At 38.6% G+C, this 20,124-nt stretch overlaps 2 protein-coding genes across 2 annotated transcripts in view; one reads left to right on the top strand and one right to left on the bottom strand.

The window, feature by feature from the left end:
- The window catches only part of SLC24A1 (solute carrier family 24 member 1), a 45,159-nt gene extending 40,040 nt beyond the window's left edge, over positions 1-5,119 (top strand). Inside the window, exons 8-11 of the mRNA XM_058427199.1 lie at positions 34-168; positions 890-979; positions 1,876-2,042; positions 3,068-5,119. Coding sequence (XP_058283182.1) covers positions 34-168; positions 890-979; positions 1,876-2,042; positions 3,068-3,317 — 642 coding nt within the window. The 3' untranslated portion in view covers positions 3,318-5,119. The remainder of the gene's footprint in view (positions 1-33; positions 169-889; positions 980-1,875; positions 2,043-3,067) is intronic.
- Positions 5,120-8,062: 2,943 nt separating this feature from the next.
- The window catches only part of DENND4A (DENN domain containing 4A), a 143,576-nt gene continuing 131,514 nt past the window's right edge, over positions 8,063-20,124 (bottom strand). Inside the window, exons 26-33 of the mRNA XM_032175165.2 lie at positions 18,921-19,096; positions 18,690-18,836; positions 16,826-17,024; positions 16,350-16,604; positions 14,248-14,365; positions 13,467-13,629; positions 13,237-13,301; positions 8,063-10,907 (exon numbers count right to left, since the gene is read on the bottom strand). Coding sequence (XP_032031056.1) covers positions 10,771-10,907; positions 13,237-13,301; positions 13,467-13,629; positions 14,248-14,365; positions 16,350-16,604; positions 16,826-17,024; positions 18,690-18,836; positions 18,921-19,096 — 1,260 coding nt within the window. The 3' untranslated portion in view covers positions 8,063-10,770. The remainder of the gene's footprint in view (positions 10,908-13,236; positions 13,302-13,466; positions 13,630-14,247; positions 14,366-16,349; positions 16,605-16,825; positions 17,025-18,689; positions 18,837-18,920; positions 19,097-20,124) is intronic.

Below are 20,124 nucleotides of genomic sequence, written 5' to 3'. Positions count from 1 at the left end.
GAGGAGGAGGAAGAGGAGGAGGAAGAGGAGGAGCAAGAGGAGGAGAAGGGAAATGAAGAGCCTCTGTCCCTGGACTGGCCTGAAACCAGGCAGAAGCAGGCCATTTACCTCTTCCTCCTGCCCATCGTGTTCCCACTGTGGCTGACAGTCCCCGATGTCCGAAGGCAGGTGAGTGTGCTCATCTGTATCTCAGACTCTTTATCCAGCAAGGCTGTGGGGTCTTTAGGCACGCAGGGCTCACACTCAAGAGGAGGAAGAGGCCAGGGACAACCAGCTTAGCAGGGCTCCACCATTGAGATCTGGGAAGGGACTGAAGCCTTGGAGGGGGACGATGTGCTTAGGAGACATACCACTGGGACTGGGAGGCCCTAGACCTCATGTGCTTTATTCCCACTGCTATAAGCAGCATACACTAGTCCCTCTTTGACTCCTATCTCAGTTTCTTGATTTTAATTTGAGAATGATACTACTAAACCTCCTCCATATTTCACAGGAGTATTCCCAAAACCCAGGGAAATCACTGGTATTTATCAACATTCTTATTTGCAAGGAAAGGTCTGACCAGAAAGGAATGGTACAAGGAGGTTGCAAAAGCCAAACCAGATACCTAGATTGGCTTGGTTCTAGGGCAAGCAAACAGCTTTCTCCTGTCTGGTGACTGCTGTCCACCCTACTGGCTGGACTCCCCTACAGGTGTACCCCCAACCCCCACCCTTTTCCATCCATCTCAAGGTCCTCCCTGGAGAGAGAGCCCTCAGGTCAAATGTCTCCAGTTCCCCTCCATCACTCTTCCATTAGACCTTGTCACTGATTCTTGGGCTTGCTCAGAGGGGCCAAAGACCTTTAGCCTCTACAGCTTACTTCTCGTCCTTTTCAAACTTTCAAACAGGAGTCTAGGAAGTTTTTTGTTTTCACCTTCCTGGGATCTATCGTGTGGATAGCCATGTTCTCATACCTCATGGTGTGGTGGGCTCACCAGGTGAGTGAACAGCAGGAACGAAATCCTCTACCAGCAGGTCCCAAGGACACTTTCCTTCAGGATCAATCTCCGGTACTCAGGGAATCTCGAGGATCAAGTGAATTCGTGCAGTTTCTATGTTGTTTGTAAAGGCTTAAAGGTAGACTTTTTATTCCAGTGAACGCAGTGCTTCTCAAGTGTGGCTTTTCTGTCATATCCTGTAGCATGGCATAGAAGGCCTTGGAATCCTGCCTGATTCCTGCTGACCTTGGCTTATTAGCCTTATTTGCTGCTTTCTCCATCATGTACCCATCCCTCTCACCTGGTGAAATCCTACGCATTCTGAGAGCCAGCTGTTTCGCCTGCTCTCTGGCATTCAATTAGTCTTCCTCTGAGTACCCATAGTGTTTCTGTTCTTCCTGGAATACTGCACTGTAATAATTGTTTACTAGCTTTCCTCTCTAAAAGGCTGAGATTAGGGTCTATGTCATCCTGCTCATACTTCACCTCCAGCCTCTTAGTTCCTGGCACACAGCAAGTGTCCACATTCCTGGAAATAGAAATGCTGACATGAACAGCTCTTTGGAAGGGCAGTTCTTGTGGGGAGGTAGGGGTGTTAAGAGTTGGAATGACAGTGAGCAGCAGATCTAGTGTGGGTAACTTTTAGTCCAGTTTTGAAAAGAAGAGCAACATGGTCCCTGCGGCCAGGAGCAGGAGTCTTGCTTGCTCTTCCTCTCTGTGGCCATCTCAGCTGTCAGTCCCCCTGTCACCCTTCCTCACTCAGGCTGAGGGGGTGTGGCTGAGCTCCTTAGAAGGCATTCTGTTTGCACAAAGTAGGATGTGGATAGTGCTTGGATGTGCCTCAGGTTTTTCACCTACTGTTGCCATGGTTTCTCATTACTGTTGCCATTTACCAGGTTGGTGAAACAATAGGAATTTCTGAAGAGATTATGGGCCTGACAATCCTTGCAGCAGGCACATCAATTCCTGACCTCATCACCAGTGTGATTGTCGCTCGAAAAGGCCTGGGAGACATGGCTGTGTCAAGCTCTGTGGGCAGTAACATATTTGATATCACTATGGGGTGAGTGGCAATGTTACTTTCTAAGGGGTGTTAAGTATGACTGGAAAACACTGCATTGGCTCTGTTCACTGGTTTTCTGCTTTATTCATTATACATAGAATAAAAGGGCATTTATATTGTTAGTTTCTGCAAAGCAACAAAATATATTCCCTTCATTCATCATAGCCAGATGGGATAATAGAACTAAAATGCTGCCTGAAATGTAACAGACTGGAATTTACAGATAAATTGAAAACCAAAGTCCATTTCATTCCATTACCAAATACCGTCAAATGCTCTGCTCACTGACTTTCAAGGCGGTGGAGGTGGGATTGGAAGGAGAAATGACTCAACTTCACTTCTTGGTACTACTCCTGCTCCTTTGTATGTGAACTCCTGCTAGCTCAGAGGCTCTAAACAGCATTTTATATAACGCGCAAATGCCTTATCCTCCTGTACCCATCCCCTTACTCCATTGTCCCAACCTTGTCAGAAAGAGGGGCTATTTTCATTTCCCCAATCATGTTCTGAATTTGGGTGGTAGATTTGTTTCCTTAAATTTGAATTTGTGTATGTGTATTTGGGGTGAGGGGCAGCTAAAAAGACAGCCCTCATCACTAAAGAATTAAAAGAAATGTAGGCCTTATCAAAATGTAGAGATTTAAGAGTACATATCACATTGGGGCTGGGTGTGGTGACGTGTGCCTGTAATTCCAGCATTTAAAAAAAAAAAAGGCACACATCAACTGATCTGAGTCATATAGAAGTCATGAAGTATGCAGAAAATAAAAACAAAGCTTAGACTCAGAATACTTCAGTTTTAACCTAAGCTCTTCTAGTTATTAGCTGCGAGTCCTTGGGCAAGTAATTTAATTTCCCTGAAACTTAATTTCCTTATCTGTGAAATGGGGCTAATAATTCCTGTTCACTTCATAGATTTTTTATTGGTGGAAAAATATATACTTTCTAAAGTGTAAAATACTATTTAAGTGTATGGGATTATTATAAACATTAAGGATATTCACATTGTTTCTTCAATCTTGCAGCTTGCCTGTTCCTTGGTTGCTTTTCTCTCTTATCAATGGATTACAGCCAGTTCCAGTCAGCAGCAATGGCTTGTTTTGTGCAATTGTTTTGCTTTTTCTCATGCTTCTGTTTGTGATCTCTTCAATTGCGTCATGTAAATGGAGAATGAACAAGATCCTGGGCTTCACAATGTTTCTCCTTTACTTTGTATTCCTGATAATCAGTGTGATGTTAGAAGATCGAATCATATCCTGTCCTGTATCTGTCTGAGTCAGTCACTCTTGCTCACAATGGGCATGGATCAGAAGACCATGCAGAAGTTATTTTATCTCTTGTGACACTAATGAAAGAATGTATATGATCCTGGAAAGTGAACTGAGTGACCTAGGACCTCTGATGTGAATGTGATCTGAGACTAAGGTTTGTCCTTGGAAACACCTGCAGCTCATTGTGGATTAAGACCCTCACCTCTGGAGGGGTGGGGTTTCTACCCCTGACTCATGCAGACATCTATTACATGGAGTCAGTAGAAGGACCCCTGGAGCCAGAGGGTTTTCTAAATGAGAAAACTGGGGGCAAAGGTTGGGATAGGCGCAGCAGCTATAAGACAAGCTCCTATGCTCACCGTTCCCTGATCATTCCTGAAGGGCTGCTGGCCCAAAAGATGCAGATGTGGTCTACATCTCAGCCTTCCTCTCTGCCCCAAACGCACGCTGCAATTTTGTCTGCTCCTTTTCTGTTCAAAATGTGAGGTTCTATCAGGTTTGTAATCACTGTAGGTTCAGTTATTGGTGAGTTTAAGGATCCAAGGCTACAGAAAAAAAAGAAGTATAACAGGAATCAATGGTCATTCCACATTTTATAGCCCACTGCATCTGGATATATACCAGCATTTTTTTCTTTTTTTTTGAGACAGTGTTTTGCTCTTGTTGCCCAGGCTGGAGTGCAATGGCGTGATCTCAGCACACCGCAACCTTCAACTACCCGGTTCAAGCAATTCTCCTGCCTCAGCCTGACATCGTGATCTGCCCACCTCGGCCTCCCAAAGTGCTGGGATTACAGGCGTGAGCCACCGTGCCTGGCCTATACCAGTATTTTCTAGCTTAAAAGGAGGACTACATTAACTCTTATTGTTGCATTTCTGAAAAGTGAAATTTAAAAAGCAGCCTGAAAAATAAAAATTTATAATTTGCCCTTGAATTGGAAGGAATGGAGATTAGGAAAGGAAAACTACCCTATAGGCCGTTTAAAAGTATGTATTTATTAGAACATGCAAATTCATGTTGTCTCCATCAGTGGTCACCTTGAGGGATTAGACATTCTAATGGAATGCCCTGGCTCCACCCTTGGCCAGCTGTCCTGGCTCCACCCTCCAGCATGTTCTCACCCAACAATGACAGTTGAGTGGAGTGGGAAGGGAAGGGAAGTCATTCTAAAGAGTCCAAAGTCAGTAGCACCCATCTGGTTTATAAGGTAAGAGATCCAGTGGGGCAATGCTATTTTTGTATGTCAACCTAGATAGGATTATAAAGCAAGACGGATTTCTTCTGTGGTTTATGAATGGATCTTAAGGTAATTACAAAAGGGAAATTCCAAGAATGCATAACACAATGACAACATGGTGAGAAAAGTGCAGTACTACTTCCAAGGTAGCTAGTGTAAAGGACATTTGAGTTTTTAAAAATGTGGTTAAATGTTTTATGTGGAATTTGATGAGTTTGTATATTAAATACCACTGCTTGCTGCTTGTACTAGAATCAAGTTAAGGGACACATTAGAAATAGAACAGCTTAATATCACTGGCTTCAGAGCAAAATGAGCTCAGGTGACTGCAGATTATGATGGTAAATATGGCTTTAATTACAAACATGAGGAATGATTCACTGAAGATGAAAAGATAGGACGGATGTGATGTGAAAAAACCCAAACATTTTGGCATTGAACGATGGCTAAGGTGTTCCAAGTATTCCATCTTTTAAGATGAACTGCTTAATTAATTGCCTCGCTACCCCAGGATTCCCATTCTTTGGAAATAATTTTTATTAAATTTCAATAAACTGAATCCCAATGGTATTTTACTTTACAACATGGATGGGCTCATCCTTATCTTTAGGTCATTTGGTCAGAATCCTCCTGAGAAGACGGATGAAGAGTACAGAATCATGTTCCAGTTCTATATTCTTGTCATTATTCCTGATGCTACTGCATTGCCGGGTTTCCATAGCCAAGGCCTAAGAACAGGAGGAGAAGGCAATGCCTGCGGGAGGGAGGTCCCAATACCAAAATTCTGGGCGCTAACCTGGTGTCTGCAGCCTGTTCCCGTTAGCCTCGGGGATGTCACCTCACCCACAGCCTGGGATCTGACGTTCTTCCTCAGACTGAGTAAGGAGTGATGGACCGTAAAATGCTGTGTAATGATAAAAGGCTGAAATATCCATTGAATGATTACAACCAACTCTAATAATATGACATCCTTTCCCCAGTTTGCTGAATTTCTGGCATACCCCTCTGCCTAGAAAGGAAGTTCTGATCACTTCACAGTGTTACAGAAAAGGACAAGTACAAAAAATGAAAGCTGAGTCTTGATGAATGAGTAGGAATTCATTGGGGGAGAGTGAGAAGATTACTTTGGGGAGATGGAAAACTTGTGTAACTTTTAAAAGACTAATTGGTTATACCTGGAAATTAAGTTTTTTGGTCACACATTTACAAACCTACTATAATATTAAAATCATGCTGTTTTAAAGTACCATTTAAAAATGTCAAGATAATATTGAGATGGTCCTCTCACTTTACAGGCAGAATATTCTGCATATAGTTACTTGTGACAAATTCTAGGTTGTTCATTCAGCCTGGAAAGTCTGAACTGTCCCAAATGGGTATTTGAATTGGAAGTCAGTGGCTACCTGGATGACTTCAACCCCCTTAGGCTGCACTTCCTTGAAGGCCCTGGTAATAGGTTTGAGCCAGATTTCTGAACTCTTCCTAATTTAATGGGTTAAGATTCTATATAGTACCAGAAAAAAGAGATGTATTCCACATTTTTCAAACTGTTATGTGTTTGAATGGTTTTTTGTTTTGTTTTGTTTTAAAAAGAGACGGGGCCTTGCCCTGTCACCCAGGCTAGAGTGCAGTGACATGAACATGGCTCACTGTAGCCTCACCTTTTGGGCTCAAGCGATCCTCCTGCCTCAGCTCCCCAAGTAGCTGGGACTACAGAAGTGCACCACCACACCCAGCTAATTTTTCTATTTTTTTTGTAGAGATAAGGTTTTGCCATGTTGCCCAGGCTGATCTCGAACTCCTCAGCTCAGGCAATCTGCCCGCCTCGGCCTCCCAAAGTGCTGAGATTACAGGCATGAGCCACTGTACCCAGCCAAAATGGTTACTATATATTTTGAACATTATATTGCACTGTCATCAATAGATTCGAAAATGGTTTTATCAAATTACAGGCTTAGTCTTTTATAGCTGTCTATATCAATATGATTTAAAGATTGAGTACCAAAGGGGGCAGGAATTGGAATGTATTATCTAGAGCACAGCCTAGTAAATAATCGAGAAGAACTGGTTGGCCTTATGTGCCAATGAATACTCTTGGTTCTGACCCTTTTCTGGTGGGAGGGTCCTCCAGCAGGTGCAGCTTGCAATGTGTACGGGGACTGGATGCTATGAAAGATGTAATGAGGGGGCTCATGAGCAGAGCTGCCTATCCCTGGGGGTTCACTAAAGCCTACAGGACATCCTGGCCCAAGTCTGCCTGCACAACTAAAGGCACGCTTCTGGTCTTTAGGCCCTTTGCTGTATGAGCAAGCAAAACCTGGAGAATTTCACTTGCAGAAAATCCACCAGTTGCTGCAATAGTTTTATCATAGTACTACATTTGAAAAGAAAATCTTTAAATAGTAAAGGAGGGAGCCATCAAAATGAACAGGAACTGTGGAAAGACAGCAATAACTTTATCAGAAGAATCTATTACCATCTCAGAGTACAAGCACATGCGCAGACTTTTGTAATCAAAGATGAAAATTCTTCAATTTGTGTACTGCTAATTTGGTTAAGAAAAATAAGCCAGCCAATATGCTTACTTTGAGGCCAAAGGAGCAAGGTAGTATGAGGATGTTAAGACATCAAGTACTAAGGACATTAAGGTAAACTGGTATGCAGCTGCTAGAGAGTTCAGTTTTGAAATAAAGCTTAGTCTTGTATCCAGACAGGAAGAGGCAGCACATGCTAACTTTAGCACGAAGGACAAGGGTCTTCTCAAAGAGACAGCCTATTCTTTCTCTTCTTGCTCTGAGGTAAAGTGCCAAATAGCAGCTTTCAAGTTCTAGTGAGAGAAATAAAGCTGGGCTACTGCACATCACCAAACAAATAGGTATTTTCATACCACATATTACAAAGTACAGGTTGTGTATCCCTTATCAGAAATGTTTCAGACCAGAAGTGTTTTGGATTTCAGAAGTTTTTGAAATTTGGAATATTTGAAAAATACAAACTGGTTGAACATCCCAAATATGAAATCCAAAATGCTCAAATGAGCATTTCCTTTGAGCATCATGTCGGTGTTCAAAAAGTTTTGGATTTTGGAGCATTTGATTCCAGGAGCTCAGCCTGTATTTAGAAATAAAGCATAACTTCTATATAGAGCTAGCTAATACTTGCTGGTTGCACTTAAGTATCATAGTAATTATCAGCATAAAGTAAAAATAAGTATTTACAGCCTAAAATGTTGAACCAATGTTTTCTGGGACCATTTCTCTAAATACACAAATGGGGAGACATACTAGAAAACCTTACAATTAAATATGCTGGTAGTGTTAGGATTTTAGAGCAAAACAAAAACCCAAACCCCAAGAAAGTCAGGGAAAAGAAGACAAAAATCAGAAGATGAACAGCTGCATATTTCTCCACCTAACACTAGGAGGAAAAAGTAGAATATTTTATATACGATACGGAATACAAATGTGTGCCATTTAGAACATAATGGTAGGACGTAGTAAACAAGCTACATCAGCACAGGACATGGTTTATTGTCAACCATTTAAACATATAAACAAAACTAAGAGTAAGAAAATAAAAGACAGATGATATAGCAAAAGGGCATTTCTCTCCAACATGATTGGCCATTATTCTCCAAAATGTACGGTTAACAGAAAATTGAAGAAAAGTTTGTATAGAGTTATTTTAAATGATTGATATTTTCTGTTTTCTTTTTTTTGAGACAGGGTCTTGCTCTGTAATCCAGGCTAGAGTGCAATGGCATGATCACAGCTCATTGCAGCCCCAAACTCCCAGGCTCAAAGTGATCCTCCTGCTTCAGCCTCCCGAGTAGCTGGGATTACCAAGCATGAGCCACCATACTGAGCAAATTAAAAAATTTTTTTTGTAGAGACAGAGTCTATGTTGCTCAGGCTGGTCTTGAACTCCCAGACTCAAGCAATCCTCCCTGCCTCGGCCTCCCAGAGTGCTGGGATTACAGGCCTCCAAGAGCTACCACGCCCAGCTCATGAATGATTCATATTTTAATTTTCTTTTGAACAGGTTTACCACTTTGTATTCATATTTTAGGTTTTAAATCTATGCAATAATATTCCCTAGGGATTAAAAGTAGGGGAAATACAACCCTCTCCAAAAGCAGAAACAAAACTTGGGGTGGAAGGAGGAGGTAAAAATTACATTCACTTTTCCAAACGAGTCTGAATCATAAAACCATAAACAATGGTTTTATCTAATTCTTTTTTTTTGTCAGCCATTTGAAATCAATAAACTATGATTCCTACATTTTGTTTGTATTACACAAAAAGTAAACAACAATGAAAGCTGTTTTTAAAAGAGAATAAAAACACCAACCACAAATAGAAGAGAACCCCAGACGGTTCCCTTGGAGGGATGTTTATCACCAGTGCCAAAAGCCTCCCCCCTCTGAAATGTTTCTCTCAGTTGACAACTTTCAAATGATTTAAAGAACATGAAGAACAAGTAGAACATGAAGCTTGGATCTGAATAGTAAAGAATAAGATTGGAGTGGTATTTACAAAGGAGAGGCAGATACATGTGCCTAGCACCAGATTTTTCAAGTAAGCAAGTTCAGCCCCAAACTAACTGAACTGAAGTTTTACATTTTTAAACTCTCTCCATTATTTCCCAGAGTTGAAAGCTGTGAAATGTTTCAGCATGGTGCTATTCACTAATGGTGTGAACTCAAAAGGTGGGTTTTCTGCAGCTGAACTGATTCTAAGTCTCAGGACTCCAAGATACCTCCAGTCCAAGTGTCGTGGACTCTACTGGCTTTACACACCTAATTTGGGACTATCCATTTTTTCCTTCTTTAAAACTGGCTAGGGAATTCCTTCACTTATGATAATGTGTGCAAACACACACACATACTGAAAATCTATAAATAATTCTAGCAGCCAAAAGATGTTTTTCCTTACCAGAAATTACCCAAAGAAAGTGATATTAGAAATAATATGACTAAAAATATATTTTTAAAGCCTATTTAATACTCATGATGTCTAAACTTTCAATTTATTGTCTGATTTCTGGATATTTCTGTATTTTAGATTCTACAGACTTCAGATTCTGAAGCTTGTTGAAAAAGCTAAGTTCCTTAATATGGATGAAAGTCTATCTGGCTGTACTTTTAGAGGGGAATTTTTCTACTTTTGAAAAAAATTCTGAATATTTATATATAGTATTAACAGAATACCCCAGTAAGTCACATTTCAGATAAATATTCTATAGTATAATTTGCATCATACCCAATATTTTAGATATTAAAATAAGGGTAAAATTTGGAATATAATCACTTGTCTGCATATTTCCCAACGTAAGTTTTCATGTAGAATATTAAAATTTAAATTGATATTTGGATTTATAAGCTATTTTCCCTGTATATTATACGTATCTATTAGCAATAGAAACAATTTTGGAGTCATGGTATAGTGAACCTCTCTGGCTGTCCTTGCACAAGGCTCCATGAGTCAGTCTGGGCAGTGCACGCTACCCTTGCATAACTCACTCCCCGCACTCAGGCTTAGGGGTACTAACATGCAATCCTAGGACAACACTGACACTAGCACTGACATTTTAAAATTCATTCTCCCAAGTAATAAAAAATATATATATAGATAGATATACACAGAGAGATCTGCAGCTGTACTAATTACTTCAAATAGCAGCAGACAAGGAAAATACACGCTTGCTTGCTTAAGTTTAAATTCATTTTAAGTTTGCTATATTAAATTTAAAAATTAAAAAAATATCAACTTACTATGAACAATTTAAAATATGTATAATACAACTTCATGGTCAAAACATTTGAATAGTCTATGAAAACAGAAAATACGTTCATCTGACATTTCTGTTTAGATTCCATTCATGATTTTTCAATCTGTCTCTTCCAAGAGAAACCATAAAACAGTTGTCATATTTTATGGCAACTAATTTTGTTTAGGGATTTCCTCATCACAAAAATACTTTATTTCCTATTATAGGGGAGTTAAAGAAGAAGAAAAAAGAAACAAGAAACAAAGTGGCTTTCTCCCCACTTGTCACTATTCTCTTCTTCAAACATTCTGTACATAAGCTGTCTGAGTCTTTTGAACCATTTACAAATTGTATTTTCAAAAATTGAAGAAAAAATATTTAGAGTCTAAAAGTGTTATTTTATACACTGACTATACAATATACATTCAATGTTTACACATACAAATACATCTTAAAGATAAGGTTCTCCAAAGGTTTTTCGACATTCCATCACCCCTGTACTTGGTGGCCTATCACAGTTGTGTGTACTCTTGACTTGACTAGGTGTGAGACGATCATATGCCATCTTGTACTCTTTATCAAAAGCATCTGCAGAAATTGATAAAGAAATAAAAGGATAAAGAAATTTAGGTCTGATGTTGAAAACTATCAAGTTTCTATAATACTACAGAAACACAACATTAGAGGCCAAGAAGGAATCGCTAGGGCATTTCTGCTATCCAAAGGACCACAGCTGGATTGCACGGACCAGTGAAACTTAAAGGTTTGAAAATGCCAATTTTTAATTTTACCAGGTACAGATGTTAAAAACCACCAAATACCATACACACTTTTTTGGTGCTTTGCTTTGCATACTCAATAAAAACAGTAAAAATAAATAATAGCCTTTTCCCACCAAGATTAACAAAAAGTTTTTTTGCCCATATTTTCTTTACACTAGTCCTTTTATGGTTTCATTTTTTTAAATTTAAATTTTGCTTCAACAGAAATTTTTTTTTGGTTTGTGTGTCCTAACTTCCTATATTATGGGATACCTCTGGGAAAATAATCCAAGTATCTGAAATCACCATGTAATGATTTTTTTTTTCCTTTTCCACATGGCAACAGATGGAGCTAACAGACTGTTACTTTTATTTTTAAGGACATTATACCAAGGTCTGTGTGCCTTTTCCCCAGAAGATAGTCCACATGTGACAAAAAGGGACAACAGAGGTTTACAAGCTTCTGCTAAAAGTTTCTCTCAGTCTAGAAATCATGCTAACTTATTGCTTATTTTAAACACATACTGGATAAAAATTTGCCCCTCAGAGAGCCAAATGGGGTATGAATTATAACAATGTCACTAAGATCCTATTTTTCTGCTTTGGGGAGGTGACGGACATAAGAACATCTTTCCTCTCTGAAACAGTACCACAGTGGTACCCATGAAGGCTTGTTTGAGTTAAGTGCATGAGCAAGTGAGCTTCTCTAGCTTGGAGGTCCGGAATTTTTTAGACATTCAAGGAAATCCCACCTTTGGCAGAGGGCTAGAGTAATATCTGACTACAATCTGGGCTTGTATTAGGTAGGGAATAAAGGGATGGTAACAAGGATCTGAGTAATACTTTTTGGTATCCTGTTTCACTATAGTTAAAAGGCCTAGCTCAAATAACACTATTCACGATTTTGGTAAGTTCTGGCATCTTTCTCAAGTGGCTAGAATGACTATCCCAATGCCATTTAATAGTCTACCTTTCCTAACTGATTTTATTTTATATCTATATAGGTTTATATATACATATATATATATATACACTTTTTTTTTTTTTTTTTTGGTTAGACGGAGTTTCACTCTTGTTGTGCAGGTTGGAGTGCAGTGGCACGATCTTGGGTCACTGCTGCCTCCACCTCCTGGGTTCAAGTGATTCTCCTGCCTCAGGCTCCTGAGTAGCTGAGACTACTGGTACGTACCACCAGGCCTGGCTAATTTTGTATTTTTAGTAGAGACGAGGTTTCACCATATTGGCCAGGCTTGCCTTGAACTCCTGACCTCAGATGATCTGCCCGCCTTGGCCTCCTACGGTGTTGGGATTACAGGCGTGAGCCACTGCACCTGGCTGATTTTATTATATATTATATTCCCATGGATATTTACGTTTCTTTCTAGACTCCCTATTCTGTACTATTGATTTTTCTAGCTCTGCCCCTGGTAGCATTACCCTGATGTAATTACAGTACCTTCTAGAAAAGAATCACCTTCTGTTGATTTTTTTTTATGAGACAAGGTCTTGCTCTACAGCCCAAGCTGGCATGCAGCAGCACCGTCGTGGCTCACTGCAGTCTCGACTGCGCAGGCTCACATGATACTTTCACCTCAGCCTCCCAAGTAGCTGGGACTACAGCCATGTGCCACCACATCTGGCTAACTTTTTTTTTTTTTTGTAGAGATGGGGTTTCAACATGTTGCCCAGGCTGGTCTCAAACACCTGGGCTCAAGCGATCCACCCACCTTGGCCTCCTAAAGTGCTGGGATTACAGACATGAGCTACCGCACCCGGCCCCTTTCAGTTAAATAATTTTTCCTGACTAGTCCTTTTCTTGTCAGATTAACTTTTAAAAATTGAAATATAATCCATATACCATACAATTCACTAGCTTAAAGTGTACAATTTAGTGTTTTTTTGGTATATTCACAAGATTGTATAACTATCACCACTGCCTAATTCCAGAACATTTTCATCTCACCAAAAAGAAACCTTATACCAGTTAACAGTCACTCCCTATTCACCCCACCTCTTGGTCCTTAGCAACAACTAATCTACCTTAATATAATTACAGATTTAATATTACTAGTAAAGTATAACTACTAATATAAAAATACTTTGAAAACTATTCCATGATATATAAATATTACATATTAGATACAAAGCTAAATTACCTATATCAATATTTTCTCTTCCCAGTGCCACGAGTGAGAGAAATAGTATTTCTCTGTATAAACTCCTAGGGAGAAAAAGTCATGGAGAAAATATTAGTATCTATATAGTCCATATGTTCCCTATAAAAAATTTAATGCTATCATAAGCATGAGATATTCTAACAAATTACTAAGCAAACAATATGAATCTGCCTAGGAGAACAATATATTCATCTAAGAGAAGGACTTACCTCTGTCTTTTAAAATGTGGACACTTATTCAGTGTCTCTAAAATCTGACTCATTGGTCCATAGACATCATTCATTTTAATGCTTTTTACCATACTTTTCAACAGTTCCTGGTTAAATGAGTTATCACTTTTTTGCAATAAATGGACCATTGGATATTTTTGGGCTGTAAAAGAACAAAAGAACAGATGAAGGAAAATGTTCTGTGTAGAAAGGAGAAAGAAATTAAGCAGCAACTGACAGATATTAAGTTACAAAGCACTAAAAATAAATTAAGGGCAATAGATAAAGAAATAGGAATCCAAGAACGAAGAAGGCAAAAAATAAGACAAATAATGACAAAAAAAGGTCTAAAGCTTTCTGTGGTCTTAAATAGACAATAACTAAAAATATTGTTTCCCTTAATACAGCCTCTGATGAAAATTCTAAATCAGCAGCCTGGGATGGAAACAAATAAAAAATAAGTAAAAAGAAGAAATTGGGATGAGCAATGTGCTGAAAGCTGAATTCTGCAAAACACAACCAACCCCTCCAGCACATACACAGCACCCCTCAAAAAACCAAACCAAAAAAAAAAAAAAAGCAAAAAAACCCTTAGACCTCCATAGAAGGTAGCACTAAGAAAATCAAACACTCACTCTCAAACAAAAGAGTACGACTTTGACCTGTAAGACAAAAAGTAGTACAGTAAAATAAAAGTCAGTTATACATTGGTTTACGCTATTTAAAGCAAGTAGAGATTACTCTCATATGAACAAAGTCAGCATTCTATGATGGCACTTACTGTGTGCATTCCAGAGAATGTACAAGGGCTGTCCCGGATCCTGATGTAACTTCATATTGTCCCATAACATTTGTATTAAAACATATTTGCTATCTTCAGACATACAGTGGCGGGGAATCTGTGTTATACAATAAACATTCATTAATGACCCTTACATGATAATTTTTTATAAGTATTTTATAAAATTCTTACAAATATTTTTTAGGATGTATATGTGCGAGACAGAAAAGAGAACAGAAAAAGACTGATTTACCTACATTTGATATCTACCACAGGAAGATGGGCTGTGTGGAAAAGCCAATGATCTCTAAAGATCAGATATAACAAAGTACTTGAGATCAGTGAGAAAGGGTACCAAGAAGAACTCATCTTGCTCCTCTTGCTCATGATTGAAAGTCACAGAAAGATAAATCCAGGAGTCCCATTCTCTATCATCCAAGACCCTGGCCCAGATAACGCTGAGTTCCCATCTTTGTCACTCATGTATGATGTACTGAAAATCCGAAGCACATGCACAATCATAGGCATGCAGCACAAGAAGAGAGAAGGTAAGGTTCCTGAACTTAGAGACCACCATTTAGTGGCAGTGGCAGTATATGAAAAAGTAAAGGCACTTTTATAAAACAACATACCAAAAATACAAATGAACATATAACAAACAAATTGCCTAAATGTTAAACAAAAATCCAGGGTAAAGGAATGACGAGAGTGGTAGCACATGATTGCAATATGAATTTCAATAGTCCCCCTTTATCTTCAGCGGCTATATTCCAAGACCTCCAATGGATACCTATAACTGCAGATAGAACCGAACCCTATACTCTATTTTCCTATATATACATACTTGTGATATTTAATTTATAAATGAGGCATAATAAGAAATTAACAATAACTAATAATAAAATAGAACAACTAAAACAATATGCCAGCATCACTGCTTTGTGCCATTAAGTAAAACAGGAGTTACATGAACGCAAGCACTGTGATACCATCACAGTCGGTCTGATAACAGAGATGGCTACTCAATGATTAACAGGCAGGTGGCATACACAGCGTGGATACACTGAACAAAGGGATGATTCACATCCCAGATGGGACAGCACGAGATTTCATCATGCTACTCAGAACAGCATGCAATTTAAAACTTATGAAGTGTTTCTTTCTGGAAGTTTCCATTTAATATTTTGAGACCACAGTTACCATGGGTAACTGAAACCTCAGAAAAGAAAACCATGAATAAGGAGGGACTGCTGTACAGACATCCTTAAAAAGTGTTAGGCTTGGGCTGGACACAGTGGCTCCTGCCTATAACCCCAGCACTTTGGGAGGCTGAGACAGGAGGGTCACTTGAGCCCAGGGGTTAGAGGTCACAGTGAGCCATGACCACACCACTGCACTCCAGCCTGGGTGACAGGGCGAGATCTTGTGTCAGAAAAAAAAAAAAAAAAAAATTAGGCTTGTTTTGAAGGAAGTACAAGATATAAGTGGGCCTAACTCACAAATCTGCCTCCTAAGAGTCATTTCCAGCTTATTCTTGAAGCAATAGCAAAAATTCAAGTATGTTTAATGTAAATTTTAGAAGAAGGCAAAAAAAAAAAAGACTCTTATTGCTAGCCTGTAAGAAGAAAATATTATTTGTAAATACAACTAAAACAATTCTATTTATCTAATGACCCAGATGGCTATTAAAAATATTTAGCATAGGCTGGGCGCGGTGGATCACGCCTGTAATGCCAACACTTTGGGAGGCTGAGGCAGGTGCATCATAAGGTCAAGAGATCAAGACCATCCTGGCCAACATGGTGAAACCCCGTCTCTACTAAAAATACAAAAATTAGCTGGGCATGGCGGTGTGTGCCTGTAATCCCAGCTACTTGGAGGCTGAGGTGGGAGAATTGCTTGAACCCTGTAGCTGGAGGTTACAGTGAGCCGAGATAGTTGCCACTGCACTCCAGCCTGGCGAAAGAGTGAGACTTCATCTCAAAAAATAAAATAAAATAAATTTAGCATAAAAACAAACCTTACTTTGTAATCATTAGGAATATGCAAACATTACAATGGTGACAGAAGCATTCATTGCCTTTTAATTTTTAGTCTCATACCTTTGAATACTTGTTACAGTGCTCAGAAGAAAGAATCAATCCAGGTAAGTTACTGGGCAAGTCAAGACGTCTGAAATACCATACCAGGTTCCAAAAAACAATTGGATGATGGTCCACAAAGTCTGCCACTGTTATTGCATGATCACCTTCATTTTCCAATAAGCTTTCAAGTTCTTTCCATACCACTAAGGGACTAAGATACGGAACAGTGACAGGATCGGGACTTGGAAGGTGCCATTCTAAACCTAAAGAATCCTGTTGAATAAATAAAAAACATAAATGGCAAATGCAAAATAATACTAAGCCATTAAAAAATTCAATGATTCCCATATGATTAGAAAAGTAATATAATTGTATCATGGGATAAGAGACTCTTCTTGGCAATAATAAAGCTAATAAGACTATTTAGGACAAGGGGAACAAAATCATACGTAAGTGATCAATTTCCAAATAAAAAAATACACCAAAATACATACTGTAGCTCCTTGTAAAGTAGCTGGCAGGCTGCCTGTAGAAATGAGCTTCTGTCTTCCAGTATCTTCCTTATCCAAGGGGCCAGAAGTACTAATACTCCTGGCCATTGGAAATATTGGACATTTAGACATAGCTGTTTTTGATCTATTAGCAGGGATCTGAATACTTCGGGTGCAAAAATTTTCCTGCAGTTTAGATTTGCTTGGGCATTGAAAAAAGAAAAAAGTGTATCAGTGTCTAGATTTACTTTACTTCGTCAACAAGGATCATGTTCTCTCACTCTCTTTTTTTTTTTTTTTTTAAGACAGAGTCTTGCTCTGTCACCCAGGCTGGACTGCAGTGCTGTGATCTCGGCTCACTACAACTTCTGTCTCCTAGGCTCAAGCAATCCTCCCACCACCTCAGCCTCCCGAGTGGCTGGGACTATAGGCACATGCCACCATGCCTGCCTAATTTTTGTATTTTTAGTAGAGATGGGGTTTCGCCATGTTGTCCAGGCTGGTCTCAAACTCCTGGGCTCAAGCCATCTGCCCACCTCGGCCTCCCAAAGTGCTGGCATTACAAGTGTGGGCCACCACTCCCGGCCATGTTCTTCTCTTTAGAATCAGAGCTAGACGGTCGGGTGAGGTGGCTCACGCCTGTAATACCAGCACTTTGGGAGGCTGAGGTGGGCGGGTTGCCTGAGGTCAGGAGTTCGAGAGCAGCTTGGCCAACATGGTAAAACCCTGTCTCTACTAAAAATAGAAAAATTAGCCAGGCGTGATGGCGGGCACCTGTAATCCCAGCTACTTGGGAGGCTGAGGCAGGAGCATTGTTTGAACCTGGGAGGCAGAGGTTGCAGTGAGCCAAGATTGCATCACTGTACTCCAGCATGGGCAACAGAGTGACATTCTGTCTCAAAAAAAAAAAAAAAAAAAAGAATCAGAGCTAGACATGGCAACATGAATGAAAGGAAATGCTACTCAGGCTTCAGCTGGGAAATAGAATATATTTTTAAGTAGTATAGTCATGATAAATTTCCTTTTTTATCAAATCAACTTTAAATATTCAAGATTCATTCATTTATTCAAAACATTTAGTAGACTTCTATACAGCAGAAAGCACACTAGACCATGGGGATAGAAAGCAGAGAAAAAAGGCACATATTCCTTGAGGAGTCACAACCCAGGAGACAAAGATAAGGGCTACAATAGACCTGTGATGAAAAAAGGTGCACAAACAGATTTTTGGTTTCACTGCTTAAGTAATCAAGATCAAACAGGTCACGTCAGCCTGCCAACACTATACAGGCATTTTTTGGCACATGCAGCTACCAATATGGCTTCATCTGTCCAGCTATATACGGGTTATTTGGCACTTCTGCAAAATGGAATTGATTTCTGCATCAGTTTTAAGTGTAGATTTACTTATATTAGGCTTACTATATAAATTTTAGTTTAATTTCACAGTTCCTACATCAGCTCCAAATGTTTTCTTAGATTATTAAATATTCCTAGGTAGAAAATTAAATATTAAAAAGTAGTAGTATTGACTTGTTGCTGAAGAGATAGAGACAAGAAAAAGATGGTCATTATAAACCTCAAGTGTTCCACATTTTTTTTTAACCTTTAAAATACTAGTAAACATTATAATATATACATACAGCTTAAACTCTGGGGATTAATAAAGCATAACATATAACTACATATTTAAAGATTTACGTGATTAGAGAATTTTAACACTGTTTTAAGAGTAAGAATTTAAGATTATGAATCTGTTATTCATAGAAATTTAAACCTGGAAATGGTCAACTAATTTTTCTGTCATACTTCTAAAATATGTGTAAATATATGTTGTTAAAATATAGTTCCACATAATCATAATTACCTGTTTAGATCAAAATTCCCTTGAACAGAGACAGCAGATGTGTCAAGACCAGAGGCTGATGTTGAAATGCAAGACTGCCTCGTCTGACTTGAAATGGAGGATGGAAAGTGCATATTTTCTGTTGATGGGCTTGACTTTAGAAAGTATCTGTAATGTGAATCAAAGGAACTTTTTGAGAAAAGAGATATAGGGAACATGATCCTTAAACACGAAGGAAAAAAATATCATTACCTTCCAGGTCGTCTTAAATCTCTTATTTCTATATTCAGAAAGGGTAAAAAGATATTGCCACAGAATGGGCATGTAGTATTGAGATTGGAATCATCTGCTGTCCAGCCAGCCATGATTTCCTCATCATGGACAAGACAATCACAAGTTCTACACCGAGAGCAACTTGAGATGAGAACCTGTGGGAGAAGATAGCACTTTATAAAGAAAGCTGGTTAATTCAGATTATGAATTAAAAACCATTTCAATTCATAAATTCATTGGATAATTAAAACCCAGAAGGATTCAGATGCTATAAACAAACACTGGATTACATCAGTGTATTATATACTATAATGGTCTTTAACTATTTCAGCTAAATCTATTCCAGAATTTTTGCCTGAAAGGGAAACTTGCTTTTAAGTGAGGATTTTTTTCATTATAAATCAGAGTAAAATTTGCTGTGGTTTTATTAATGTAAAAGTAAACTCAATCACTAATTTGTTAATACCCCAAACAGGCATTTGTAATTACATATTACAAATCAGTGTGGTTGCCAGACCAGTGCTGGTCTACAAACACTTACTGGATTGTGATGAGATAAATAAGAAATTGAGAGGAGGATTTATAAACTTTTTAAAGTACTGTGATATTGCAGTAACATCTAAGTGTGTAATCAATGTACTTTCTAAGAACATGAGCTATGACAGATTAGAAATTAAACAAACAAAATGAAAACAACCCTGGTCTTTTACAAAAGACAGTTTAATAAGTATTGCTATAGATAACTATAAATGCTGTCATTATGTTAAGAAAATATAGAAATTCTCGAAGCCTCCAGAAACTCTGTAAAGTTAGTGTTCATCATCTATGTTGTGGCTGTATGCAAATTTATTTTCCAGATTTATGCAAATTAACATAAAATAGCAACCATACTCACAAATGTATTTGGAAGCAATTTTTACAGAAAAATTAGGAAAAAGCTTTAAAGTGAAAAAGTATAACTTTTTCATTGTTAAGAATATAGGATACAAACGCATACTCAGCGGAGACCTACGTCAGACTGACACGAAGAATGAAAAACATGGTGGAAGAAGTTGACAACATAATGCCAAAACTACTCCCTGTACATTCACCAAAAAAGTATGCTTGCATAGCAAAACTGATTGTGCTTATTATGTGAAAGAAACACTCAAAGAGAACATTCATGAAAAAAACCCAAATACTA

This window comes from Hylobates moloch, unplaced genomic scaffold, assembly GCF_009828535.3.
Source record: "Hylobates moloch isolate HMO894 unplaced genomic scaffold, HMol_V3 SCAFFOLD_14, whole genome shotgun sequence".
In the NCBI taxonomy this organism is placed as follows: domain Eukaryota; kingdom Metazoa; phylum Chordata; class Mammalia; order Primates; family Hylobatidae; genus Hylobates; species Hylobates moloch.
This window is presented reverse-complemented; position numbering and strand designations above follow the sequence as displayed.